A 22,828-nucleotide genomic window follows, 5' to 3' on the forward strand; every position below is an offset into this window, starting at 1 on the left:
AGCGTCGTCTGGAGTCATCATCATTAAATTGTCCAAATTAACTGCAAGAGCAATTTGTTTAATGCAATTACAACTTTATTGAAGGAAAAAATAACACTCGTAAGTGAGGGCTTCCTTACAGAAAAAGATCTGAAAAAAGATATTTATCAAAGTAGAAATCAAACAGTGCAAATACACAGAAAAAGAGTAATAACAAATAGAATCAGTAACAATACAAAACATTGTGGTCAAATTCCGAGAGTTCAGTTTTTGTTTTACAAAACAATTCCCACAGCTGTTAGAAAAATTTTGTGTTGCAAAAGACTGCGAGGCACACACTTTTAAGAAAATATACCATTTTTGTGCTTTCTGTCCTACGTGGTCAGGACTTGCTATGGCTGTAAACATCAGTAGTTAAGACAGATGTGTGTTTATATGTATCCTCCTCCTCAATTTTGAAGTCCACAATAGCAACGGTCATCTCGTCTTCATCAACAGGATTAAGTACCAAAACAGAGTAAGAACCATTTTCATGAACTCAACAAATGCTCTTTCAATCTTAGTACACAGCAAAAGCGTACAACCTTCAAGGATCCGTGTTTTTCCCCAGTGGAATTTCCTGAACATGAGCTTCAGACTGCACGTAAGCAGCAGCACTGTAAGCCCCCAAGTGTGTTACAGGCACAGCTGTCACTTACCCACAAGTTGCAACCAATCCAGACCCATCCTTCTGCAACCTTGCTGGAAGCCATCCCATAGCAATGACTCCGCTCTCTCCCAGAATTGCATACTAAGTATTTAAACAAAGCCTTATGAATTCTATTTTTTTTTTCCCCCATGTGATTTCTTAAAATCTTTTAAAATTTGTTCAGAAATTTCTTCCTTGGGTTTCGGAGCAGCTCATGGGCAGTCTTACTACAGCAAATACTTAGCAAGACCACGTTGTTCACATCAGCACAGTAGAACCATCTCAGATAACATCAGTATTCACAATCACACCAACCAGAGCAAAACCCTGGAGTAATGAAAAAATCCCACATTTTCATGTTCTGAATCTCAGTGCTATGGGAACAAATACCTCTCGTCACCCATTTCCATTTCTACTGTATCTGCAAAGTCAGCTGATCCCAGATATGCATATTTCATGCTAAGGCTGCTTGCTTACAGTGATCAGTACTGAAAACAAACAAACAAAAAAAAAAAACACAACCCAAAATTCAATGGGCAAGTTGACCAACAGTGAGGCTTTCAAGAAGCATTTTCTGGTAGAGCACCAAACTCTACTGAGATGGGCATCCAACTTTCTTTAGAAAGTCAGTCTTGAATTAAGTGCTGTAGGTTTATTTAGGAAGGAGCCTTATGATTTAAAACACAAATATCTCTTTGCAGCAGAGTGCACATGACAAACATTCCTGCTTTGAAGGACATTATGACAGAAAGCTAGAGGGCTTTAAAAAAGTCCATCATGCTTCCTGGTAAGCAGATAACCAAAGCTGATGAAATCAACTCCAAACATATAGAAGTCTTAATCACAAAAATGGTGTAACCTAATTCAGATTGAAACCGGTCAAGAGGGCACACTCATATTAGTTTACCTCTCGATCACATAAATTATTTGAACAACAAGATAGAAGAATCTTCTACTGCTAAACTTGGCAATTGCCTGTGTGCAACTATAACTAAATATGTGAGTAAGAATCCACAGTGTTTTGCTCTGATAGAGAGGAATTACCTTTAAATCAAAACTGCTTGTAGATGAAGTGACAAACCCTGAGTAGTTTTCACATATTGGCAAGGATACGGAGAATCTCTGTTACCATCTGACCTTCACAAGAACAGAACACAACACCAGAAGGCAACGTGAATCCTAGTGGCACTATAGTGATCACCCATGTCTTTGCCATCTCCTTTTGAATTCCCTTCCCTTATGGGCACTACTGCTAAGTCTCGTGTGCTACGCAGTCAAATAAACCTTTGTTCTTCTTTATTATTGTATCAAACGTGGCTGTGGAACTGGAATTACAGCTTTAAAAAAGTGTGTGTGAATCCATTCAAGTTTACCCCTTCTTGGTAGTGAAAGCAGCAGCTCCAGAGTCTAAATTTCCTACTTCCAAGTGACTGTACTCACAACACTAAAAGGTCCCACTTAGCTATAGTATACAAGTTGAAAAAGCAGTATGCAGCAAATCTAGTGTTTTTACAAGGAAAATGCTAGAGAGTCATGGTACTACAGCCCTGCAAAAACTAGTCAAGGAGTACGCAAAAGGCTTTTTCTCTTCCTAATCTGAATTATTAAAAAAACCCAAACAAAACAGAAGTAAAACTCCATTATGTTGACTGCTGATAGGCCTGGAATGATTATACAAATTAACAGAACTTTCCCAGAGGGGGGAAGGAAAAATACCATACACTATACTTGTAGAGTTCTCTGGGAACACCCAGAGATATTAAAACTAAGCAAACACTGGGATATGAAAGGCACAGGAGTTCTATTTCAACTAGTCTGACACAAAGGAATTCTGTATGTATTATCCAAGCCCTAACAGAAGCCTAACATGGGGCCTTTGACAGATGTACGTTAGGTTTTGAACATACTCCCTTATTAAAAAAAAAAAGTCTTACATCCATTTAGATATCCAGAGTCAGAGAAAAAATGAATAGGCGTTCTTTAATTCTCAATCTCTCTTGAGCTTTTAACTAACTCCTTATTAAAAAAATAGTAATAGTCAATGTAGTCATTTCAACACTAACTTCAAAATCCTATGGAAAGAAAGAAAGGAAGAAAAGCAGTGGGAAATAGCACTTGGGGAAGTCATCCCCCAGAACTGATTCATCCCAACGTAGCACATTTTCAAGAAGGCCTTTTCTGTTCAAATGGCTTTCTAAGAGTACCTCTAGCCAGCTGGAAAACAGAGAAAACTTATTGAAGTTCCCCTTTCATATCCTCAAAAGATACTTTTTTGTTTGTTTTTAGAAAGGATCCTCATGGGAGGTTGCTACTGTTTTATAAATTATCAGAAGGACAATTAATGTTTAGAGTTAATTCTGTTTCTAGTAACTTTCTGAGAACCACACAGAATTATTCTGCTTCACTGTGGGCTTGTACTTCATTGCTGAATAGATCCAGGCTTTTGCTACACTGAAGTCTTTGTGGTGCAAGTCAAGGACTTGCTATGCAAATGCAATGCAGTTACATGGCTGAACTCCATGCAGATGAGGAAAGAGGATTCAGATCATATTAAAGTTCACCGGATAATGACCTTCACAGCCACCAGTTTCAGCTAATAGGAAAGGCAAGAATAGTTAAACAGTATCCAACATAGTGGAAGCAGGAACCTGCATTCAGATATTAAACAGACTACTGAAATGGTTTGGGAGTACTTGATTACACATAGCTTAGAAGATTAGAAGAATGGGCAATGGCCTTGGAATCTGGATACTGACCATTCAGCGTTTGTTTGAAGCTGGCAGTAAGACTGTTGAATGCTTCCTTTGGTTAAAAAAACACAAAAAAAAAAACAATAGAAAGCTGTACTTCCTCCTCAGAGCAGAAGAAATTCATGAGTGCAGAAGAGAGTTTTAGGAGAAATGAAATTGATTTCACTTACAAAAAAGACACACTGAAGTTTTAACTTATTCACAGGTTCAGAAGAAAATGTCTTTTTCCTGCCCCAGACTTGCTTAAACATCAGCCTGGTTCCACCTTATCAACAGGGACTTTGTCCTTTGAGAAAGGACACACACAGGTTCTGTCTCAGCCTACCTGTCGTGCCCTCAGCTTCATACTGCTCCTGTGCTACAGCTGGGGAGAAGAGAACCACCTCATTTCAAGTGATAAATTGGTTTCCTAGCTTGAATGTATTGCATTCAGCTGGAGTCATTAGCAAAGAACTCATTATTCCTGGAAACTAAAGAACTTGATTAACCTAATTTTGCAAGTGCTTTTCTTACAGGAACCAGACTTTGCAGATGAAAACGTCCCCTCCATGTATTTTAAGAAAACACTATCAATCTAAACTGAAAATGATTTTTTTTTGCTTAAGGAAACAAAATCAAGCATTCCATAAGTACTCTAAAACAGCTTTTTCATTTGGAATTAAGCCTTTTGAAAATATCATAAACCCAAAATGTTGCAAGAGAGGCAGAAAAAGAACACCAGTATTCCATTATCTGATATAAGTAGTGCAAAGATTAAGTGATGTAAGGCTACTACAGGAGTTGTCAGGAAGGAATCAGCTAGCAATAGATTTCTTTTTCTTCTTCAAAAAGGAATCCTCTAGACTGGCATGGTACCACCAGAATCACGGTCTCCATTTTACAGACTTCACGTGTTACTTTGTTAATTTTACAAAAACAAATAATTTCATATGAGAATCATCAAAGCAAAGTCTGGGCCTCAGCCCAGTTCTTCTTCCAGGCTGAACTTCATTTAGTCACGTGAGTGCTCTGTCCCACGGACACCAAAAACACACAATTGCATTCACTGCACTTAACACAAGGAGCCTCTAACAACCAGCCAAAAGGCACGCGTTTAGAACAGAAGTAGCAAAGTACATACACAGTGATCTTAACATAGTTCTGCTATCCTTCCTAGAACTTTGTGAAGCATCCGGCTTTCCTCTTAGGACAGACAGACAGACACACATTTCTTCACAGCATCCCTATGGGCAGGAGAAAGAAAAAAACAGTCACCTCAGTTAGCTGCTGGGTGACTCACTGCACCACCAACTGGTGCAGCACCACCAATACTCACACCTTTAGAGATCAGCTGACTACCTGTTAATTGTGCTTACATGGCTTGCATGACTGCATTACAGGCAAGCAGGTCTGCTCACCCCGTACCCACCCAGCTGCAATGGTAATAGTACCCATAGGAAGAGCAGAGCTGATAAAGCAGCGTAAACTGTACTCAAATGCTGTAACAGTGCTCACAGCAGAGGGAACAGTGAAGGAAAAAAAAAAAAAAAAGGTACACAGAAGAATACACTTGCCCAGTAGTATTTTGGACCAGCATTTGGGCATTCTCATGGCAAACGTTAAATTTAGCATATGGGCTGCACACTTCCATATTTTCATAGGAAGCCTTTTCATTTTGTTACACTTAAGTTGTGTTCCCCCCACTAAAGAAGACGCTTAGTCCCATTTTTAAGCAACCACAAGTATTTCCTCCTCCTAAAACACTGCCATAGAAAAGCTTAAATCCACACATCACAATGCTCCCATATAGTAATCTTTGGTACCATGAAGCCTCAGGACGTCAAAAGGTATGGGAGCAGAGAAACTTACCTTGCAAATGGTATGAAGGAAATGCTGTACCTAAGATGGAACATTGTAAAGGTTACTCGTCAGATTATGCTGGAGTCACAAAAAACATAACTGTGTTGCTCTAAACAGAGGGCTGCAAGATACACAACCAAAGTGAAGCCCTGATGTTGTGAGGAAAAGGAAGGAACATTCTTGCAAGTAACCTTAGCTCAGCCACACTGAGAAATGGCAAAATCAGAGGACACGTGAAACAGTGTTCCAAACAGCCCTCATGTTCCAACACCTACAGGGAGATAAGACTGCTTTTGAAGGCTAGGTAAAGCTCCCTACCCTCTCCTGTACTAATTCAATAGCATTTTACAGAGAATATGGTAACTTAAAGAAAACTGATGCTTAACTTGATTGGCACATCTGGGTCATCTGACCTAACAAGTACAGAGTCCCTAAAAGCAGAATACTAAACAAAGTAAGCATCAAATTGATTAAAAGGCAAAAGAAAAAGAAGTTTTACCTCAAGCTCACAGAAATTAAACACGTTCAAAAGGAACCTCCAGAAGTGGAAGGAGAACAAAGAGCAGCGATATGTCACCTCTTCATAGGTGCACTATCTTGCATCCAGGGGAATGGTAGGGTACAAAATCTTCCTAGCCTTTCATGCATACAACCTCAAATTTCACAATCCACCTCTTTATTTTCTGTTACACTTAATGCCAAGTGAGGTGCATGCATAAGGGAGATCACTTACCATGCCAAGGCAAAAAACTGCAAGATACAAAAAAGGAGCGCGAGTCCTTCCTTACGCCACTGAGGGAGAAGGGCAGAGAGAAGGGGGAGGAAACACAGCAGCCAGTAAGACAACCATGCAAGATTCTCATTTTTTAAATATACTCCTGTATATATATATATATAGACACAGGACTCAAGTACTCACCCAAAAAGCAGAACACAGCGTTAATATGAGACACAACTGGAAGAAAACAAATGATTTCTATTAAACATACAAACAACTCTCCAGGTTTCATAGATATTCTTATACTGCAATGAGTTCCTTCAGAGACAGATAACATAATTTCATAGTTCTATCCAATGAGGTATGACAGTTCCCTTTATATAAAACACTCTTACTACTGTGTTTTTGAAGCAATGAGAAAACACCAGCTTGATATCTCCAGACAACACATTCATGTCTGCAAAGGAGCAAGAGCAGCAGACTTCCACACTCGTGCAACACCAGCGTGTTCCTGCTTCTCCTCATACACTTCTCAGTGGAGCAGGCATTCACTGCATTTCAGCTTTTAGCACAAGTAAGACTTGCCAGTTAAGACTTTTCTTCTGCCTCTGTACATGTCACATTTCTTGTTCATTCTTAAGGCCACTACTGTCTTGAAACTAGAGGTAATTATTGAATTAGTAGAATCATAGAATCACTTTGAGTTGGAAGAGACCCTTAAAGGTTATCTAGTCCAACTTCCCTGCAATGAACAGGGACATCTACAGCTACATCAGGTTGCTCAGAACCCCATCCAGCCTGACCCTGAATGCCTCCAAGGACATCACCACCTCTCTGGGCAACTTGTTCTAGTGCCTCACCACTCTTGCCATAAAAACGTTCTCCTTATACCCAAACTAGATCGCTCTTCTTTTAGTTCGAAACCATTTCCCCTTGTCCTATCACCACAGACCCTCCAAGACTCTCTCTTCTTTCTTACAGCCTCCTTTAAACACTAAGAGGCCGCTCTCAGGTCTTCTCCAGGCTGAACAGCCCCAGCTTTCTCAGTCTGTCCTCATATTGGAGGTGTTCCATCAGGGCTGCGTTCCACCCTTACAACCTGCAGCTTGTGGGGAATACACTGACAGTGGAGGTTGCCACGACCCAGGTGCAAGACCTTGCACTTCAATTTGTTGAACTTCACGGGGTTGACCTGGGCCCACTGCTCAAGCCTGTCCTGGTCCCACTACATGGCATCTTGCCCCTTGGGCATGCTGACCACACCACATAGCTTGGTGTCATCCGCAAATTTGCTGAGAGTGCACTCAGTCCCAATGTTGATGTCATTGATGAAGATGTTAAAGAGCACTGGTGCCAGTACAGACCCCTGAGGGACACAGCTTGTCACTGATCTCCATCCGGACATTGAGCCATTGACCACTCTCTGAGTAGGGTCTAACAACCAGTTCCTCATTCATCGAACAATCCACCCATCGATCCATATCTTTCCAATGTGGAGAGAAGGACGTTGTGAGGGTACTGTGTCAAAGGCCTTATTGAAGTCCAGACAGATGACATCAGTGACTCTTCCCTTGTCCACTGATGCAGTTACACCAATATAACAAGCAACCAGGTTGGTCAGGTAGGACCTGACCTCGCTGAAGCCATGCTGGTAATCCCACATCATCTCCTTCTTTCATGTATCTTAGCATAGATGCCAGGAAGATCTGCTCCATGAACTTCCCCTGCACAGAGGTGAGGCTGGCACACTGGTAGTTCCATGGGTCGTCCTTTTCACTCTTCTTAAAAATTCTTGTCAATTAAAGCCACAACATACTTTCAAGTGCTTTCAGGTATTGTTTGTAACATCCCTGTTTAACACAGAGCCCACCACAGCCACTCAGACATGTTTTCTTTTCACATCGTTATATTATGTCTTTGGGAACTGGTAGTCCACTTTGGATTATCTCCTATTTTACTATTAGCTTTAACAGAAGATACTTTTTAGTTCAAGTTTTCATTTTCAAATTAAGACGTGGCAGTTTGTTTAGCTATGGCAGATGCTGATACTTCACCTTTCTTCAGCAGAAAGTTAAGACATTTGCAATGCACACCTACTGTTGTGCTACTGTAGACTGTAATGTGCGCTCTTCTACGTGAGTGAAAAAAAAAAGACACGTACTAGTGCAGATGCAAGACAGCAGCATATGTACTGCCAGAGAAATCACACGCTCTACCTCAACCATGATTACCAGCATTAAATGTAGTTTTCCCATTACTTTTTAAGGTGATGATTTGTGTGTTGGTATACATACTGCATCATACACCTACTGCCTCTCTTTATTCCACTGTGCATTCCAGACATACTCCTGACTCCAAGAAGCCTAACTGCACACACAAACACACCACACGATGGTTTCCTGACTGCTGCTGCTCTGTCAGCATACGCGGTCAGCGTCCTAAGCTGTATGTGCTGCTTGTAGACTCACAGATGTTTAAATACAAACCACAAAACGCAGATATCAAGCGAATGTTCTGAAGACATTCACACTGAATAATGGGAGGAGTTTCCTGCAAGTTAAATCACCTTCTTGATTTTAGACTCTCCAAGAGAAAGTACAAGAGCTTAAAAAACCGGAAAGCACTTCAAACAAGAGGAACTCTGAGAATTACCAGCAACGTTTCCCCACAGTAAAAGATTGTCCATAGTTCCCATCTTCAGAAGATGAAAACAACTGGAAGGGCTGACTTCAGCTGAATGCTGCATTTGCAATTTCGTTGTGCCACATGAGTTTCAAAACCTGAAGCTATCAGCCAACTGGTATGACATTATTTTTAATCCAAGATCACCACAGCACAGAGATTCCATTTCCCTTTGCTGTCAGAAACAAATATTTTAGCAGGGTGGAAATACCAACACCGTTTTTTAAAGCAAATCATATGAAGTATAAAGAAATACAAAATTATGCAAGATAAGAGACATCTAGCAACTTCCACTGTGCATCTTTTAAGAAATTAGTTTCCCGCCTTTCATCTTTAAGCAACAAGAAAATACCATGACATGATCTCAAGCACCCTAAAAATGTGTGTGCAGGACTTACACGCAGCAGCTACAGATACTTAATGCTTAGTCAGTGTTACAATTGGGCTTTGGTTCAGCCCTTTCTTACAAGAAAGTGCTGGTGCTACACACATCTTTTCACCACACTGTACAGGACGAAGAAAGAACTCCACCCACAACACATCCTGAGACATAGATCACCCTACAAGGAAGGGCTCAATAGCTGGGCGCTGGAATGGGCTGCTCAGGGATGTGAGTCACCATCCCTGGAGGTGCTTGAGAAACGGTTTAGATGTGGTTTAGTGGGGAAATACTGGAGGTAGATGGATGGTTGGACTGCATGATTTTAGAGGTCTTTTCCAGCATTGGTGATTCTATGAGTTAAAACTGATTCTTTTGATACTTACTAACATAACAATAGTAGCAATCAATCGGGTAGGCTCAAACATCCTTTTCAATTGTTTCATTGGTCCCATAAGAAATAGAGTGCTGTGAAACAGAAAAACAAAACAAGATGAACACCTAAGGCGTGAAAGGCAAAAGTGAAACCAAGTCAGATTCATGATGAAGGGCGGTTATTTTGTAAACTTTTCTGTTGTCACATGGGATACCGAGACACCATGTTGTTACAGTAATCAGTGCACAACAAAAGAAAGGGGATATACAATGAGACAAGATCCATCCCTGCTCTTCTTTGTCTGAGCTATTTGTTCTGTAACTTTGCATTAATCATAACGACTGACTAAGCCTAGAAGAATTCTCATGCTGAAGCACAGGTGAAGGTCAGCTTCAGTTGGACGATTCCAACAGATGCTTTTAACCCTCTCTTTGAAACCAGCAGCCACAGAGGCTGCATGGATTGCCAGGTAATTCATCTCTGTTCCTTTGATAAAGGGCTGTTTTCACGTCTGCTTTCTGAACCCCTCTTAGAGCACTGAGGGCTTATACTGCATCAAATAGACAAGGCGAAATTTTTATCTAAGATTGTATTGCCATTGAATGAGTTATTCCTCAGGCATAGCTGCTGTATTACTTCCAGTTCCATTCCCTGTGCTTTCTTATTGATGTTCCTCAGCCACAAAAGGCTATGTTTTTGTTTTGAAACAAAGCAGAGCTGTGTTTCAAGAACCTTCACAACACACACAAAAGGTTATCGACAGTCCCACTGTAACACAGAGGTGTTCGCTAAGACACAGCTCACAAACACACGGTGCAAAAAAGGCAAAATGGCAAAGAAGTATTATTATCCTGAGGGGTAAAAACCACATCTCCAAAAACTAAAAACTGCAGTGCTCAATGCATGACTTTGGGCTTTTATTGTTGTGTTTTGTTGTTTTTGTAACGGATGAATAAAAAATGTCTTCGCAGTACTTTCTTTTGTGGTGCTACTAGGGAGGTGCTGTTCTTATAAGCGAAAAGAGAACAATCACACTCAGAGGCTGGTGACACACTGGAACAGGTTGCCCAAGGAGGCTGTGGATGCCCCATCCCTGGAGGCATTCAAGACCAGCCTGGATGTGGCTCTGGGCAGCCTGGTCTGGTGTTTGGTGACCCTGCACATAGCAGGGGGGTTGACACCAGAAGATCATTGTGCTCCTTTTCAACCCAGGCCGTTCTATGATTCTCTGAATCTCCATAAACAAAAGTGCACACACGAACAGGTTGGTTTTTACTACTTCCACACCTAGTCCAGCTTGTCACCTTTATTAGAGAACTAACATAAAAGATCATTACCTTCCAATCGATGCAATATTCCCCAATGTGTAAAATGCTGCAAAGAGAATCAGCCCTTTCCTTGGTACCCAGAGCAGACAACTGCCCTAAAAAGGAGAAGAGAAAGAGAAAAGTGCATGAATTAACATTCTTGTTAACGATTAGCGTGCTGTATCTAACTGGAACCGAGCCTGGTGCTCTCAGAGACCCAGAAACCTCAACCGGGGTACAGATCCTCGCGGGCCCTCCCCAGCTCAGAACAATCAGCGCTTACCAACACGGAGAACACGCATCCCAACGCAAAGCACGCGATGAAGCCTTTCACTCGGGTGCCCCAACCCAACGAAGTCGCGTCGATAACCTGGAAACGAGGGTACAGAAGGCGCGCGTTACCGCCATTAGTTACCAACACAACCCCGTGTGCCTGAGATTCCCGGGACCGCGGCTCGAAGTGACGCCGGCCGGCAGCAGAGGCCCGGCGGCACAGAGGCCGACGAGCGGCCCGGCGGCTTCCCCGAGGTGGCGGCCCCAGCAGGGCGGCAGGTGCCGGCAGCGGGGCGTTACCTCCGCCAGAGCGCCGGGCTCCTCCGCGTCCCGGCCGCTCAGCACCCGCTTCAGCTTGTCCATGCCGCCCCGAGCGCGGCCGGGCGGCTCTTCCCTTCCGCCCCGAGAACTACGAGCCCCGGCAGGCCCCGCGCGGCCGCCGGCCCTTCCCTACCTGCCGGGCGCAGGTAGGCGCGGCGGCGCGGAGCCTGCCGGGGCGTGTAGTCGGAGGGGCGGGACGGCCTATTCCCGCCGCCCGGTTTCTGAAAGTCTCTGAGGGCGGCGAGCGGCGCCGCGCGGACGGGGCGGGAAATGGCGGAGCCTCCCGCCGTGCGGGTGCCCTTCCAGCTGCACCGGGCGCAGCAGCACGTGCCGTCACTTCAGTTTATTTTGCTCAAGCAAGAACAGAGCTGTGAAACGTCAGGTATATTTTATTTATTAACATACAAGAGGGAATATAAACTGCCGCATGTTCGGCTCGCTACAAAACAGCTGGAGAATCACCCCGCGCCCTCCTCCCAGCATCACGTATCCACAGTAGTACCTTTCTGAGGTGAAGTTGTACCAGAGTTTCCCTCACTGCTTCTTGATCATCTGTGCGGTGTAACAGAGGCAGGAATGGTGTTCCGTGTTCTACTTCGTGGTAACTGACTCTCTAAATATGTCCTTGTGATTTCTCCAATGTTTGTGTTCCATTTAAATGCACAGCACCCAAAACAGATGGCTATCAGAGTTATATATTCAGGATTCAAGTCCATTCAAGACAACTGCATCAATAGGTCACAGATTAGTAAATACGATGGAGGAGGTAAAATACACATCAACTAAACATGCAGAGCACCCTTCTCAACACCAGCTGTCAGTTCCATAGGTCCCCCCCAGCTAGACTTGAGCACAGTGGAGCTTTGTATTGCATCACTGAGTAAACCCAAACTGTAATTTTCATTAATGAATGCAGATACAGTTTCCTTTGTGTTAGCACATCAGCTCTCCTTTCAATCACTGCCAGCTTTGGCTTTAGACTGTGCTTTTATAAGCCCATAAGGCACATAAAATAGTAAATTCTCAGAGGAAAAGTGCCCCGATATGCTCCTACCAACAAACTATCTCCTCACTATGTTGTTCCCTTCCTTTTCATTGTCTGCTCATATCCCTCTACCACTGGAAGGGATCTCTATTTCCAGACGAATATGGATTGCTTCCACTCTGCATTCATTTACAGCCAGATAAACGCTTTGTCCTGACACTACAGTCTTTAGGAAACAAGTGCAGTCACTTAAATAGTAGAGCACTCTTTTTTTTTTCTTTTAATAAAAACATCAGCATTTAACATCAGTCTTTAAATGAAAACCATTTCTCAAAAGACATGATTAATTGAAACAACCCACCCCAAAACTTGTTTGAAGACACGAAGTGTAGAATATGAAGATTTTTAATTAAAACAGTCCAGGACATCAGAATTTACACATTCTTACCAGACCCTGTCAAATCAAAAGGCCTGCTTTTTGCTACAGTCCTCAGCTTCTTGCACTTCACTGAGTGTAAGGAGCAAACTTAGACAAGGCCGTTTAATTCCCCAGTCTTAGACCAAACCACTGATGTAATTTAAGATTTCCAAAAGCAACACAATTACTTAAAGTTTGATTCACAAAATGTGAAGTTAGAATAGTGACTGCACATGTGATCACACTCCTATTGATATTAGAGATTTTAAATAAACCAAAAATATGCATCTGGAATACATGCTAGCATCCTTTTGAAGCTATGCAAGCTCCTCTTTCTCAAATTTCAAATACCAGCATCTTGGAGGGATTGAAGACAATCAATGTCCTTTCTTCCCAGACAAGAAATAACTCGATGGGTTATCAGCTTGAAGTAGAAGCCAAGCAAAATAAAATAAAATAAAATAAAAATAAAAAAAATCTCTTAGGACTGAAAGCTTAAAACATATGCAGAGGAATTTTATTTATCAATTTTTACTGTAGATGATTACTTCAAAGAAATAAAATTATGCCAATTTTATGACTAATATTGCTGCTTCAGATATCAAGAGACTAACAGAATCTTTTATGGAAACATTTGTGTTGGAGGGCCCAGACAATAGTCCTGTCTCACTGGTGAAATGAGCAGAACCCACACTCTTCCATTGTGAAAGTCCATCTCCAGTGCTACTGAAGACTGTAATTTACCACCACTCTATCATTAACTCCAGATACAGGTTTAAAAGAAACAAAAAAACAAAATAGAACAAAATTAGCGAAACCTTCTTGAAATGAGTTCTGTTGTGTTTTTTTTTTTTTCAGGGCTACAGAAAAAATAGCCAAATTCTTTATTCCACTAGTAGTGAAACTGCACCCCCCAGTAATGCCTACACGATCACACCACCTCCAGTCTAACTCAGTCCATATAAAGTCACATTTATTTTGACTTAACACACGTGGTTTCCAGTGATGCCTCCGGATTATTAGATTCCAGCGTCCCTGGGAATTCTAGTTTTTCACATATTGTCTCCTTTATGGGTAGATACTGAGAGATCTCGTTAGGTTCCGTGAACAGGGAAGGTGGCACATGCTACGGAGCAAAAAATTTAGATGAAATGAATGAACAAAAAGGAAAGAAAAGGATTCCAAAAAACGAATATTTATGGACAGCTGATCTTTACCTGATTTGAACACCTCAAAGTCACATGGCACAGAGAAATTTAGATTATTACTTCAAATATAACACATACGATCTCTTACTTCTTGAGTGCCATCAGTAGGTTAAGGAAAAGTATTTCATATTTCTAAGCAGCACATCTTATCTTCACACAAAAGTCAAAGATGTTCCAGAACATCTACAATGTTCACGATTTCACCGGTGCACCCTGTCTCTTCAAGAGTGTAATTTTGGATGCGACCAGGATGGCCACAAGAGATTTAATTTTTAATGTCTTCTGGTCATTGCTATACACTCCCTGGAGCAACTGGTAATTGATACTGATATCTCAACATACATCTAAATTTGAAGAAGTCCACTACAGACAGTGTTTAGCTATTTATATGGCATAGTAACCGAGTGGATTTCACTTCCGCATTTGAAGAAATCAGTTGGTCTAAGTTCATTAATATCTTTCCCTTTAGATTCCTGCAGGTGATGTAGCTTCACACAGACATTTGTCAGGACAAAAGAAAACAACCACAACCTACACTGAATGCACAACTTTCTAACAACATCCCGTAAGCAAGAAGTGTAGAGCTATTTAAATACAACCTGACTATCAGATACCCCTAACATACAAGGAATTATACTGCAACTTCAATTAATTCAGACTTGAGAATTCTTTTCTCCTTTATCTACTGAAGCTGATCTAAGGAACAGAAAAGCAATCTGAAGTACGAGGCTAAAATGAAACCTAGATCAACTACCTGTATTTCAGAAGCCACCAAACTATCAAAAAGATCATGCCTGATTTAATTGCCTTAATTAGGGATTGCATATTGCTGAAAAATGATAAGGAGAAAATAATTGTGCAAAAGTATTCCCTCAGAAAGTTAGTATTATAGAATCATAGAATTACTCAGGTTGGAAGGGACCTCAAGGATCATCAAGTCCAACTGCAGCCTAACCACACTACCCTAACAACCCTCTGCTAAATCATATCTCCAAGCACCACATCCAAACAGCTCTTAAACACGTCCAGGGACGGTGACTCAACCACCACCCGGGGAGCCCATTCCAATGTTTAACCACCCTTTCTGTAAGGGAGTGTTTCCTAACGTCCAACCTAAATTTACCTTGGCGCAACTTGAGGTCATTTCCCCTCTTCTTGTCACCTGTCACCAGTGAGAAGAGACCAACCCTGCTCTAGCTGTAAGCACCTTTCAGGTACTGGAAGAGAGCAATAACGTCTCCCCTCAGCCACCTCTTCCCCAGACTAAAAAGCCCCAGCTCCCTCAGCCTCTCCTCTTAGGACTTATTTTCCAAGCCCTTCACTAGCCTCGTTGCCCTTCTCTGGACCTGCTCCAGTACCTCAGTGTCCCCTCTGTACTGAGGTGCCCAAAACTGAATACAGTACTCGAGGCGAGGCTTCACCAGTGCCGAGTACAGGAGCAGGATGACTTCCCTAGTCCTGCTCACCACATCATTCCTGATACAAGCCAGGATGCCATTGGCCTCCTTGGCCACAAGGGCACACTGTTGGCTCATGTTCAGCCGACTATCCATCAGAACACCAAGGTCCCTTTCCATCAGGCAGCTTTCCAGCCACACCTCCCCAAGCCTGTAGGGTTGCCTGGGGTTGTTGTGACCAAAATGCAGGACCCAACACTTGGTCCTACTGAAACTCATGCCGTTAACCTTGGCAGATCGATCCAGTCTGTCCAGGTCCCTCTGCAGTGTCCTTCTTCCCTCTGCCAGATCAACACTCCCTCCCAGCTTAGTGTTGTTTGCAAACTTACTGAGGGTGCACTCAATCCCCTCATCAAGATCATCAATGAAGATGTTAAACAGAAGCGGCCCCAGTACTGAGCTTTGGGGGACACAGCTCGTGACCGGCCACCAACTAGATCCAATTCCATTGACCACGACTCTTTGGGCCCGGCCATCCAGCCAGTGCTTCGCCCAGCAGAGCGTACACCAATTCAGACCATGGGCAGCCAGCTTCTCCACGAGAATGTTATGGGGGACAGTGTCAAAGGCCTTACTGAAGTCCAGGTAGACCGCATCGACAGCCTGACCCTCATCCACTAAGGGGGTCACTTTGTCATAGAATGAAATCAGGTTTGTCAGACAGGATCTACCATTCGTAAACCCATGCTGACCGGGCCTGCTCTTATCACATTAGTCACATTCTACAGGTGAAGAAAAAAGGGAAAGTACCTAAAAATTACACATTAGGTAAAGAATAGTAAGTCAACATTACAACTGGAAATGTGCCACAAATTATTCTGAGCTACTGCTTGGGTTTTAAGATAAGCTATTGAAATTATTCTGAGAAAAAACAAACAAATCTGTAGCAGCAAACAGATTCTGACTTCTAGTACAGGTTGTGAGCACATGGCCAGTGCTGAAATTCAACATCATGGGAAGTGCACTACCTGATTTTGTGACTGAACAGTTCTAAAATAATAACGAAAACAGCTGTTAACTGAAAAGTAGAAAAATTAACCCAACCCCATATATTGTAAACGTGATCACTGAGTCATCTACAAAGGCCAATCTGCCCTGAAATCCCTAAAATAAAAACTGCACATACAGAAGGACCTTCCCCCTTAGATTAGCAACCTTTCAAAAGGATTACTGACAGACAGTATTTTCTTTGTGGACCATAAAAGAACGTTAAAAAGCAGACAAGGAAAACATTAAAAATGTAATACCTTTAAACTTGATATTTTGCTTTCTCTCGATGTATATTCTCGCAACATATAAGCCTTGTCAGACTAAAGGGAAAAGAATTACAAAGATTCATTACAAAATTATCAGAGTGCAAAATGAGCATTGTGAAAACACTGAATTCAGGAAACATTTGAATGCGATTGATCACAGTCCTTCAGCAGTACATTCACACTCCCAAAGACAAAGAACGGCATCTTTTCCAAAAGTCACCTTTTTGCATTCAACAATTTGAATATCGATGACTGAATGCATTTGTCAGCCTTCTCTCAGAACTCCTGCATCACTTCATTATCAGCTGGACAAAATAAGCAAACCTGCTATGTTCTGTCTTATTTATGGGATATTTCAACTCAGCATAGGTAGTTCTCTGCAAGGTTAAACATGCAGTCATAATACTAGACAAGCCAAAATCAAAAAAACCCACCCAAGCCCTTAGCAACAACATCACACCATTTACTGTTGTTTATTTTTTGACTTGTATTGCCTCTCTGTGTCTGTCAAATATATTTAAGTCATTATTTAGCATAAGCTATAGGCTACTCTGCTCACATAACACCTAGAACATGGTTGCTACTTCAGCACCACCATAACAAAATTAACCTGAAAGTTCAGTTTGGGTAAACTCTATGCCCCAAAGCATCAGTACTGAAGTACAGGAATATAAGCAGTTCTTCTCTGAAAGTAATACTGCAAGTGAGCATCTGTAAAACAGTCATAATGGTGAATGAGGGCTTACCTCATGGTGAAGCCTCGTGTCATTCATCCTGATCAGTACTCCATCAACTCGCAAGAAAAACCTCAACAGCACAAAAAAGCTGGAAGGCATGACTCTCTGGAAATATAAAGATGTGCCATTCAGCATATTACAAAGTTTTTTTACTTTAGCCACGTGTTTACTTGTGTCAGAAATTTACAATGTAGGACTATATGGGCGAGCTTTCAGTAGTAAACTCCTAACTTGGCTTGGTGATACACTACAGCTATCACTGGACAGCAGAGCAGGCTGTTTCTGAAGAGCCTCGGGATGCAGAAAGGAAGATGGACACGCAACTGACAAGCTCCCTAACACAAGTGACAAAAAGATTTCAAGATAACAGTTTTCAATAACTCTATTTTTTAAGAGCAAGAATAAAGAAATTTTCATTTTAAATTTAAATTCTAAAAGGAATAAAATGCAAAGGAGTAACTACATTGTGCTACATCAGGTAGCTTGGTCACCAAGCCTCTTGTATTCACCTCTCAGTACTCACTATTTTTACACTCAAACTTGACACTCCATGATCATGAAGTTCGTCTTCAAACAGAAGTACTTCTTCAAAAAACATGATTTGTTCCCTGGCTTTCAACTTCTCTGTATTTATATGTTCTGTTGTAGGAACAACCTCGAGAAAAAGATGAATAGTTAGTATACTAATTTGCTGTCAAACTGCATAAAGTCTGTCCTGATCTTTAAAATCCTTCATTTGCTAGCTTTTTGAAGGGAAAAGCTCTCAGAGCACTAGGCTTAATACACCCAAAATTCTAAGAGGCAAAGTTAAAATTGAAGCCAGTTTCCAAGAGAAAACATCGAGCAAAGCAAGAATCAAGAATGGAAGGTTCTAAATAAACAGCCATCTGAGTACAGGTTTTGTAGCCTTCAGCAGCAAGCTGAATGTGGAAATATTCAAAAGGTGCCTCATGCTTAATGTGCGTTTGAGACCTTCTGGGTTGCAGTTTTCTATGTAATTGGCATTTCTAGCCAACTGCAAACCCTGAATTCCAATAAAGCCTTCCCTCAGAAATCAAGTAACCAGAGCTTTTCCATCTTGTGCCTGTCACTTAAATATGAGGAATTACTGTTGCAAAAACAGAGCAAAACAAAACAACCTCCCCCCCCCAAACCTGAAGTTTTTTTTAATAAGCCATGATTTGATTAAGAGAATATGATGAGAAACTTGAAAAACCTCAAGTTATACTTTGAAGTCAGAAACGGAGAACCATGAAGAATTTATAAAAGCCTACTGACAGCTTCAAAAAAAGTGCTCTGTGTTTGACTGAAACAACACGTAATCAGCATGCAACGAAGGAAAAAATGCTTACCTTTAGTGTTGCAGTATCTCCCAGCAATGTTCCTTTGTAGTCAGTTGTGTAAGTCCAATCATAAGGCTTGACAACTTCCTTAGTGTGCTCAGTCTCACTCCTCAAGAAGTGAAAAAGAATACAGCATGCTTTGTAGTAATTATTAAAAACTTACAACTTCATATAAGGTTTTATGATTTCCACACTTACGTTCTAACTATTTGAGAAAAAGAGCAGTATTGTCTGTACTGGACTGATGATGTCAAGACTTAAGCACACAGTATTGGTTCTTCCACAACAGCTGTTATCATAAGGAATTAGAAAACCATTACCCAAATTCCTCTGCTAACATTGCCTCAGGCTTATGAGGCAAAAATCAAGATTTTTAAGCGCTGTTGTAAAGTTTGTAGTTCACAATCAGCAGGTAGGCAGAAATCATTCTGCTGACAACACAGAGCAATAATTAACAACATTACCTGTTTTTAAGACAGCTTTCATTTCTCTCCTTGACATATTCCTAGGAGCTCTGCCACTCATTTGGTAAATACTAAGCAGTACAATAAGTTCTCATGCACAGTGATTGCCTGTTATGGTTCTAAGGCTAAGATGTTGAACTATAGCATTTTGCACTTTTACACACCAGTACACACACTCTTGTAATGTGTAAGCCCCCATGAATTTGAATAAACACAAACAGAAGGAAACCATGTTAAACATGCAGTGAGTTTGAAGAAAGCCAGGAAACAACTGAAAAATGCAGCTGACACTGAGTAACAGATAGGATGATGATGGCAAAAAAAAAAAAAGCAAAGTGATTTCTGCCATCACACACTGATTGCATCAATGGCAGAACTAAATACAACACTGTTTTCAGGAGCTGTCTGTTGCTTTAACTACTTTATAACAGTTTTGCATACAACACACCAGTACTTGCCCAGTGGTGATAAAATACTGTACCTGCTCTCTTGCCACTCTTCTGCACAAGCCACTTTGATCATACCTTGGCAATTATTGACACATTTTAAAGCATCTGTTGCATTGAACTCAATTCCAAAACCACGTTCATGCTGTATTTTCAAGATATTGTCTCCAAACATCATCTCTGGCAAGGAAGGCATCTGTAATTCTTCAGCCAATCTGCAAAGAAAAATAGCAGTCCAATAAGGAGACACCAGTTGGCCACAGTTGAATGAAAACAATCTGTTTATAAGTATTCTCTAGATCGTAGTAATTGACAAGACACACCATCAGTATGTCTTAAAAACACTGTTACCTTCTCAGTTAATCATTTGATATGAGTTACAGAATCACTGATCCTAAATGACTTTTCCACCATAACGTTATTCCTAAAGCTTGCCTTCTCCATCAGAAGAGTAAAAAAGCCTCAAACAGGATTAAAGAAAAAAAAAAAATGGTAAGGATGAAGTAGCAGCTTTCAGCCTATTGCAGACAAACCTCTGGATGATCCAAGAGTCACTTTTGCAGATGGTCAGAAAGTTTTATGAAAGGGTACTTATTGTCAGCAAGTTTAAACTCATTACACAGTGGCCCACACTACCATCTTTGGTACAAAATAGAGCCTGAAAATAACCAGGGCAGAGTATATTGAAAGCACAGAGCAGAACACACAACTACTTTAGGTTTAGGTAAGATATTAGGAGGGAGTTTTTCACACAGAGGGTGGTGACACACTGGAACAGGTTGCTCAAGGAGGCTGTGGATGCCCCATCCCTGGAGGCATTCAAGGCCAGGTTGGATGTGGCTCTGGGCAGCCTGGTCTGATAGCTGGTGACCCTGCACACAGCAGGGGGGTCAAAACTACATGATCATTGTGCTCCTTTTCAACCCAGGTCATTCTATGATTCTGTGAGTCTACTGCTCTACTGATTTCCCAGCTTTGTAGAAAACGCACGCTGGTATTCATAACCTCCAAGCATGAAAGCTGTGGAACCAATTGAACTATGTAAATAGAATAAATACAATCCCTGCAGAAAATATAAAGCCGTTCCAGCTCACTTTTTATTTACGTCATTTTTATACATACAGCTTTATGCACACACAGACATTGTTTAGCAAAATATATGCTTTATACACCTCCACCATTCCCTCCCTACCACTAGGTGCTTTATTCATTAAGATTAAAGAGCTTATGCCATAACCACATACCTTTGCTTTTCTACCTTTTTCAACACATTGTGATCATCTCAGCATCCCTGAAAATCATCTAAAAGGACAAAGGTAATTTCTGAAATGCTATAGAGGCAACTGCTTAATTTAAAATAGCTACCACTGGAAGAAACTGAGCCGAACAGAAAACGTGTACAGCAGGTAGTTTCTAGGCCAGCAGTTCAGCTCTCTCTCTTGCTTAACAAAAAGAGTTAACATTCTCCTGAATTTTATTCCTAAGATCTTCATTTTTAAGAGACAGCATTTTGTGAAATATGTCTTCACAAACATGTCAGAAGAATGGAGTACTGCAGTAACAGTCCTTCTTCTCCTGCAGAACACGGGCACTGCTCAACTGAATGCTGAATCCTCTTTACAGAGGAATCAGTAGAACATGGGATTCAAGTTTTCTTACCTGCAACTACAAAAACTGCGGGAACGTTAGGGAAAAGCATTTAGTGAAGATTATTGTATGTATTGAGCACAGAATAAAAACAAGAGTTAATAACACCATTCCCACACGTTTGGAGGCAGATACATAGTTTAAAAAATAAGCATAATGCTGCTGTAATACAGAAAAAAAAATGAAGTTTACTTGGCTTCTTACAATGCAGAAAGAAAGCATAAAATTTCACAATGGTGGACTCACACAAGTAGAAAAACTGAGGGCAACACCACTGAAGCTTTCCTTCACAGCTCCCCACATACTTATTCTGGAAACTGCAGCCTAGAATTATCTGTGAAACTCAGCTGCCACCGAGGTCAGCTAGGGCCCTAACAGCTCAACTATTCAGCTCCACATTAGCAAATCTGACTTAAGCACTCAATGCTGACACAGCAGCGTTTCATCCAACGGCCTGACAACAGTGGAAATTAGTGCTGCGAGGAGAAAGCAAACAATCAATTTTTAATGAAGTCCTTTATGTTATTATGAAATAGCTTACAGGAGCGTGCATACCACATATAAAAGCATCTTAACGGTCCTTAAAAAATAATCAACAATCAAGCTTCCAGTCAGCGGGTGCCCGATCGCTGAGGGCCGGACCTCCACCACCGACAGCAGTCATTAACGAGATTCTGAGAGCCGCCCATAAATGAAACCAGCCCAGACTCTTTAAGAGGGAAAAATATAAAATAAGATGCCCGAGGTGCCGGGCACGCTGTGTTCGGACAACATCTCCCGCCCAGACGCGGCGGTACCTCCGAGTACCCCGTTCCCACAGGCGGGATCCCCGCCCCGCCGCGCCCGCTCCCGCCTCACCTCTCGGCCTGCGCAGACTTCATGATGTGCGTGCAGACGGCACTCAGCTTCCACGGCCCGAAGGTGAAGTCGCGCCGGCTGCTCTGGAAAACGGGGTGCATGGCGAGGGCTGAGGGCGCGACCTTCACCGAGGCGAAGGCCGGAAGGGGCAACGGCGGCAGCTCACCCTTGCCCGCCCTTCCCAGCCCCTCCACTACGGCCGCGCGCCCCTCACGGCAACGTCGCCTCTCCGCAACTGCCGCCTCACCGAACTTCCGCTTCCGGGAGAGCGGCGCTGCACGCGGAGGCCGGAAGTCATGCGGCAGCGGCGTGCTGCGCGAGTGGGTTGGTTGCGCGTCCCTCCGCCTCTGCCCCACTCCTGGCGGCGCTCGGCTGGGGGGGAGGTCCATAAAAGTGACCAGGTGTGACAGCGCGGCAAGCGCCAAGTCCCGTGTGGTTGTGGGGAACATTGGAGCTACAGCACGTTGTCCCTCGCGCCTTCGGCCACACCCGTGCCGCGCTCCCTAGGAGGCAGCAGCAGCCCCCGCCCGACTGCGGGGCGGCGTGCCGGCGTTCGGGGCTGGGAGGGCAGTTGGCCGCACTCTGCCCCTCGCCATGCCCGCCGACATCTCTCTGTGTAAAGCCGACCCACGGACGTGCGCTGTCAGCGGGGCCGTGCGGCCCTGCGGCAGAGCCATTCCGTTCCCGCGGGACGGGC

At 42.4% G+C, this 22,828-nt stretch overlaps 2 protein-coding genes across 3 annotated transcripts; both read right to left on the reverse strand.

Annotated features, from left to right (window-relative positions):
- Positions 1-53: 53 nt before the first annotated feature.
- Positions 54-11,498, reverse strand: SFT2D2 (SFT2 domain containing 2). Of its 2 annotated transcripts, XM_085238281.1 has the most exons (8): positions 11,292-11,496; positions 11,002-11,088; positions 10,749-10,834; positions 9,422-9,503; positions 6,176-6,211; positions 5,990-6,048; positions 5,266-5,295; positions 54-4,640 (listed from the first exon to the last, which is right to left on the reverse strand). In XM_085238281.1, the coding sequence occupies exons 1-8, from the start codon at positions 11,352-11,354 to the stop codon at positions 4,601-4,603; spliced, it is 483 nt and encodes a 160-aa protein (XP_085094407.1). In that variant the 5' UTR covers positions 11,355-11,496; the 3' UTR covers positions 54-4,600. The 2 variants fall into 2 exon arrangements, with proteins under 2 accessions (XP_085094407.1, XP_085094401.1); XM_085238275.1 differs by lacking the exon at positions 5,990-6,048 and having other exon boundaries at positions 11,292-11,498.
- A 1,053-nt stretch (positions 11,499-12,551) lies between these two features.
- On the reverse strand, positions 12,552-22,408 carry TIPRL (TOR signaling pathway regulator). Its single transcript, XM_003202761.5, has 7 exons — positions 22,132-22,408; positions 19,662-19,841; positions 18,726-18,825; positions 17,897-18,028; positions 17,383-17,478; positions 16,628-16,690; positions 12,552-13,841 (listed from the first exon to the last, which is right to left on the reverse strand). Exons 1-7 carry the CDS (start codon positions 22,230-22,232, stop codon positions 13,689-13,691), a joined length of 825 nt encoding a protein of 274 aa, XP_003202809.3. The 5' UTR covers positions 22,233-22,408; the 3' UTR covers positions 12,552-13,688.
- Positions 22,409-22,828: the final 420 nt, after the last annotated feature.

Source organism: Meleagris gallopavo, chromosome 1 (assembly GCF_905368555.1).
Source record: "Meleagris gallopavo chromosome 1, MGAL_WU_HG_1.1, whole genome shotgun sequence".
Taxonomy (NCBI): domain Eukaryota; kingdom Metazoa; phylum Chordata; class Aves; order Galliformes; family Phasianidae; genus Meleagris; species Meleagris gallopavo.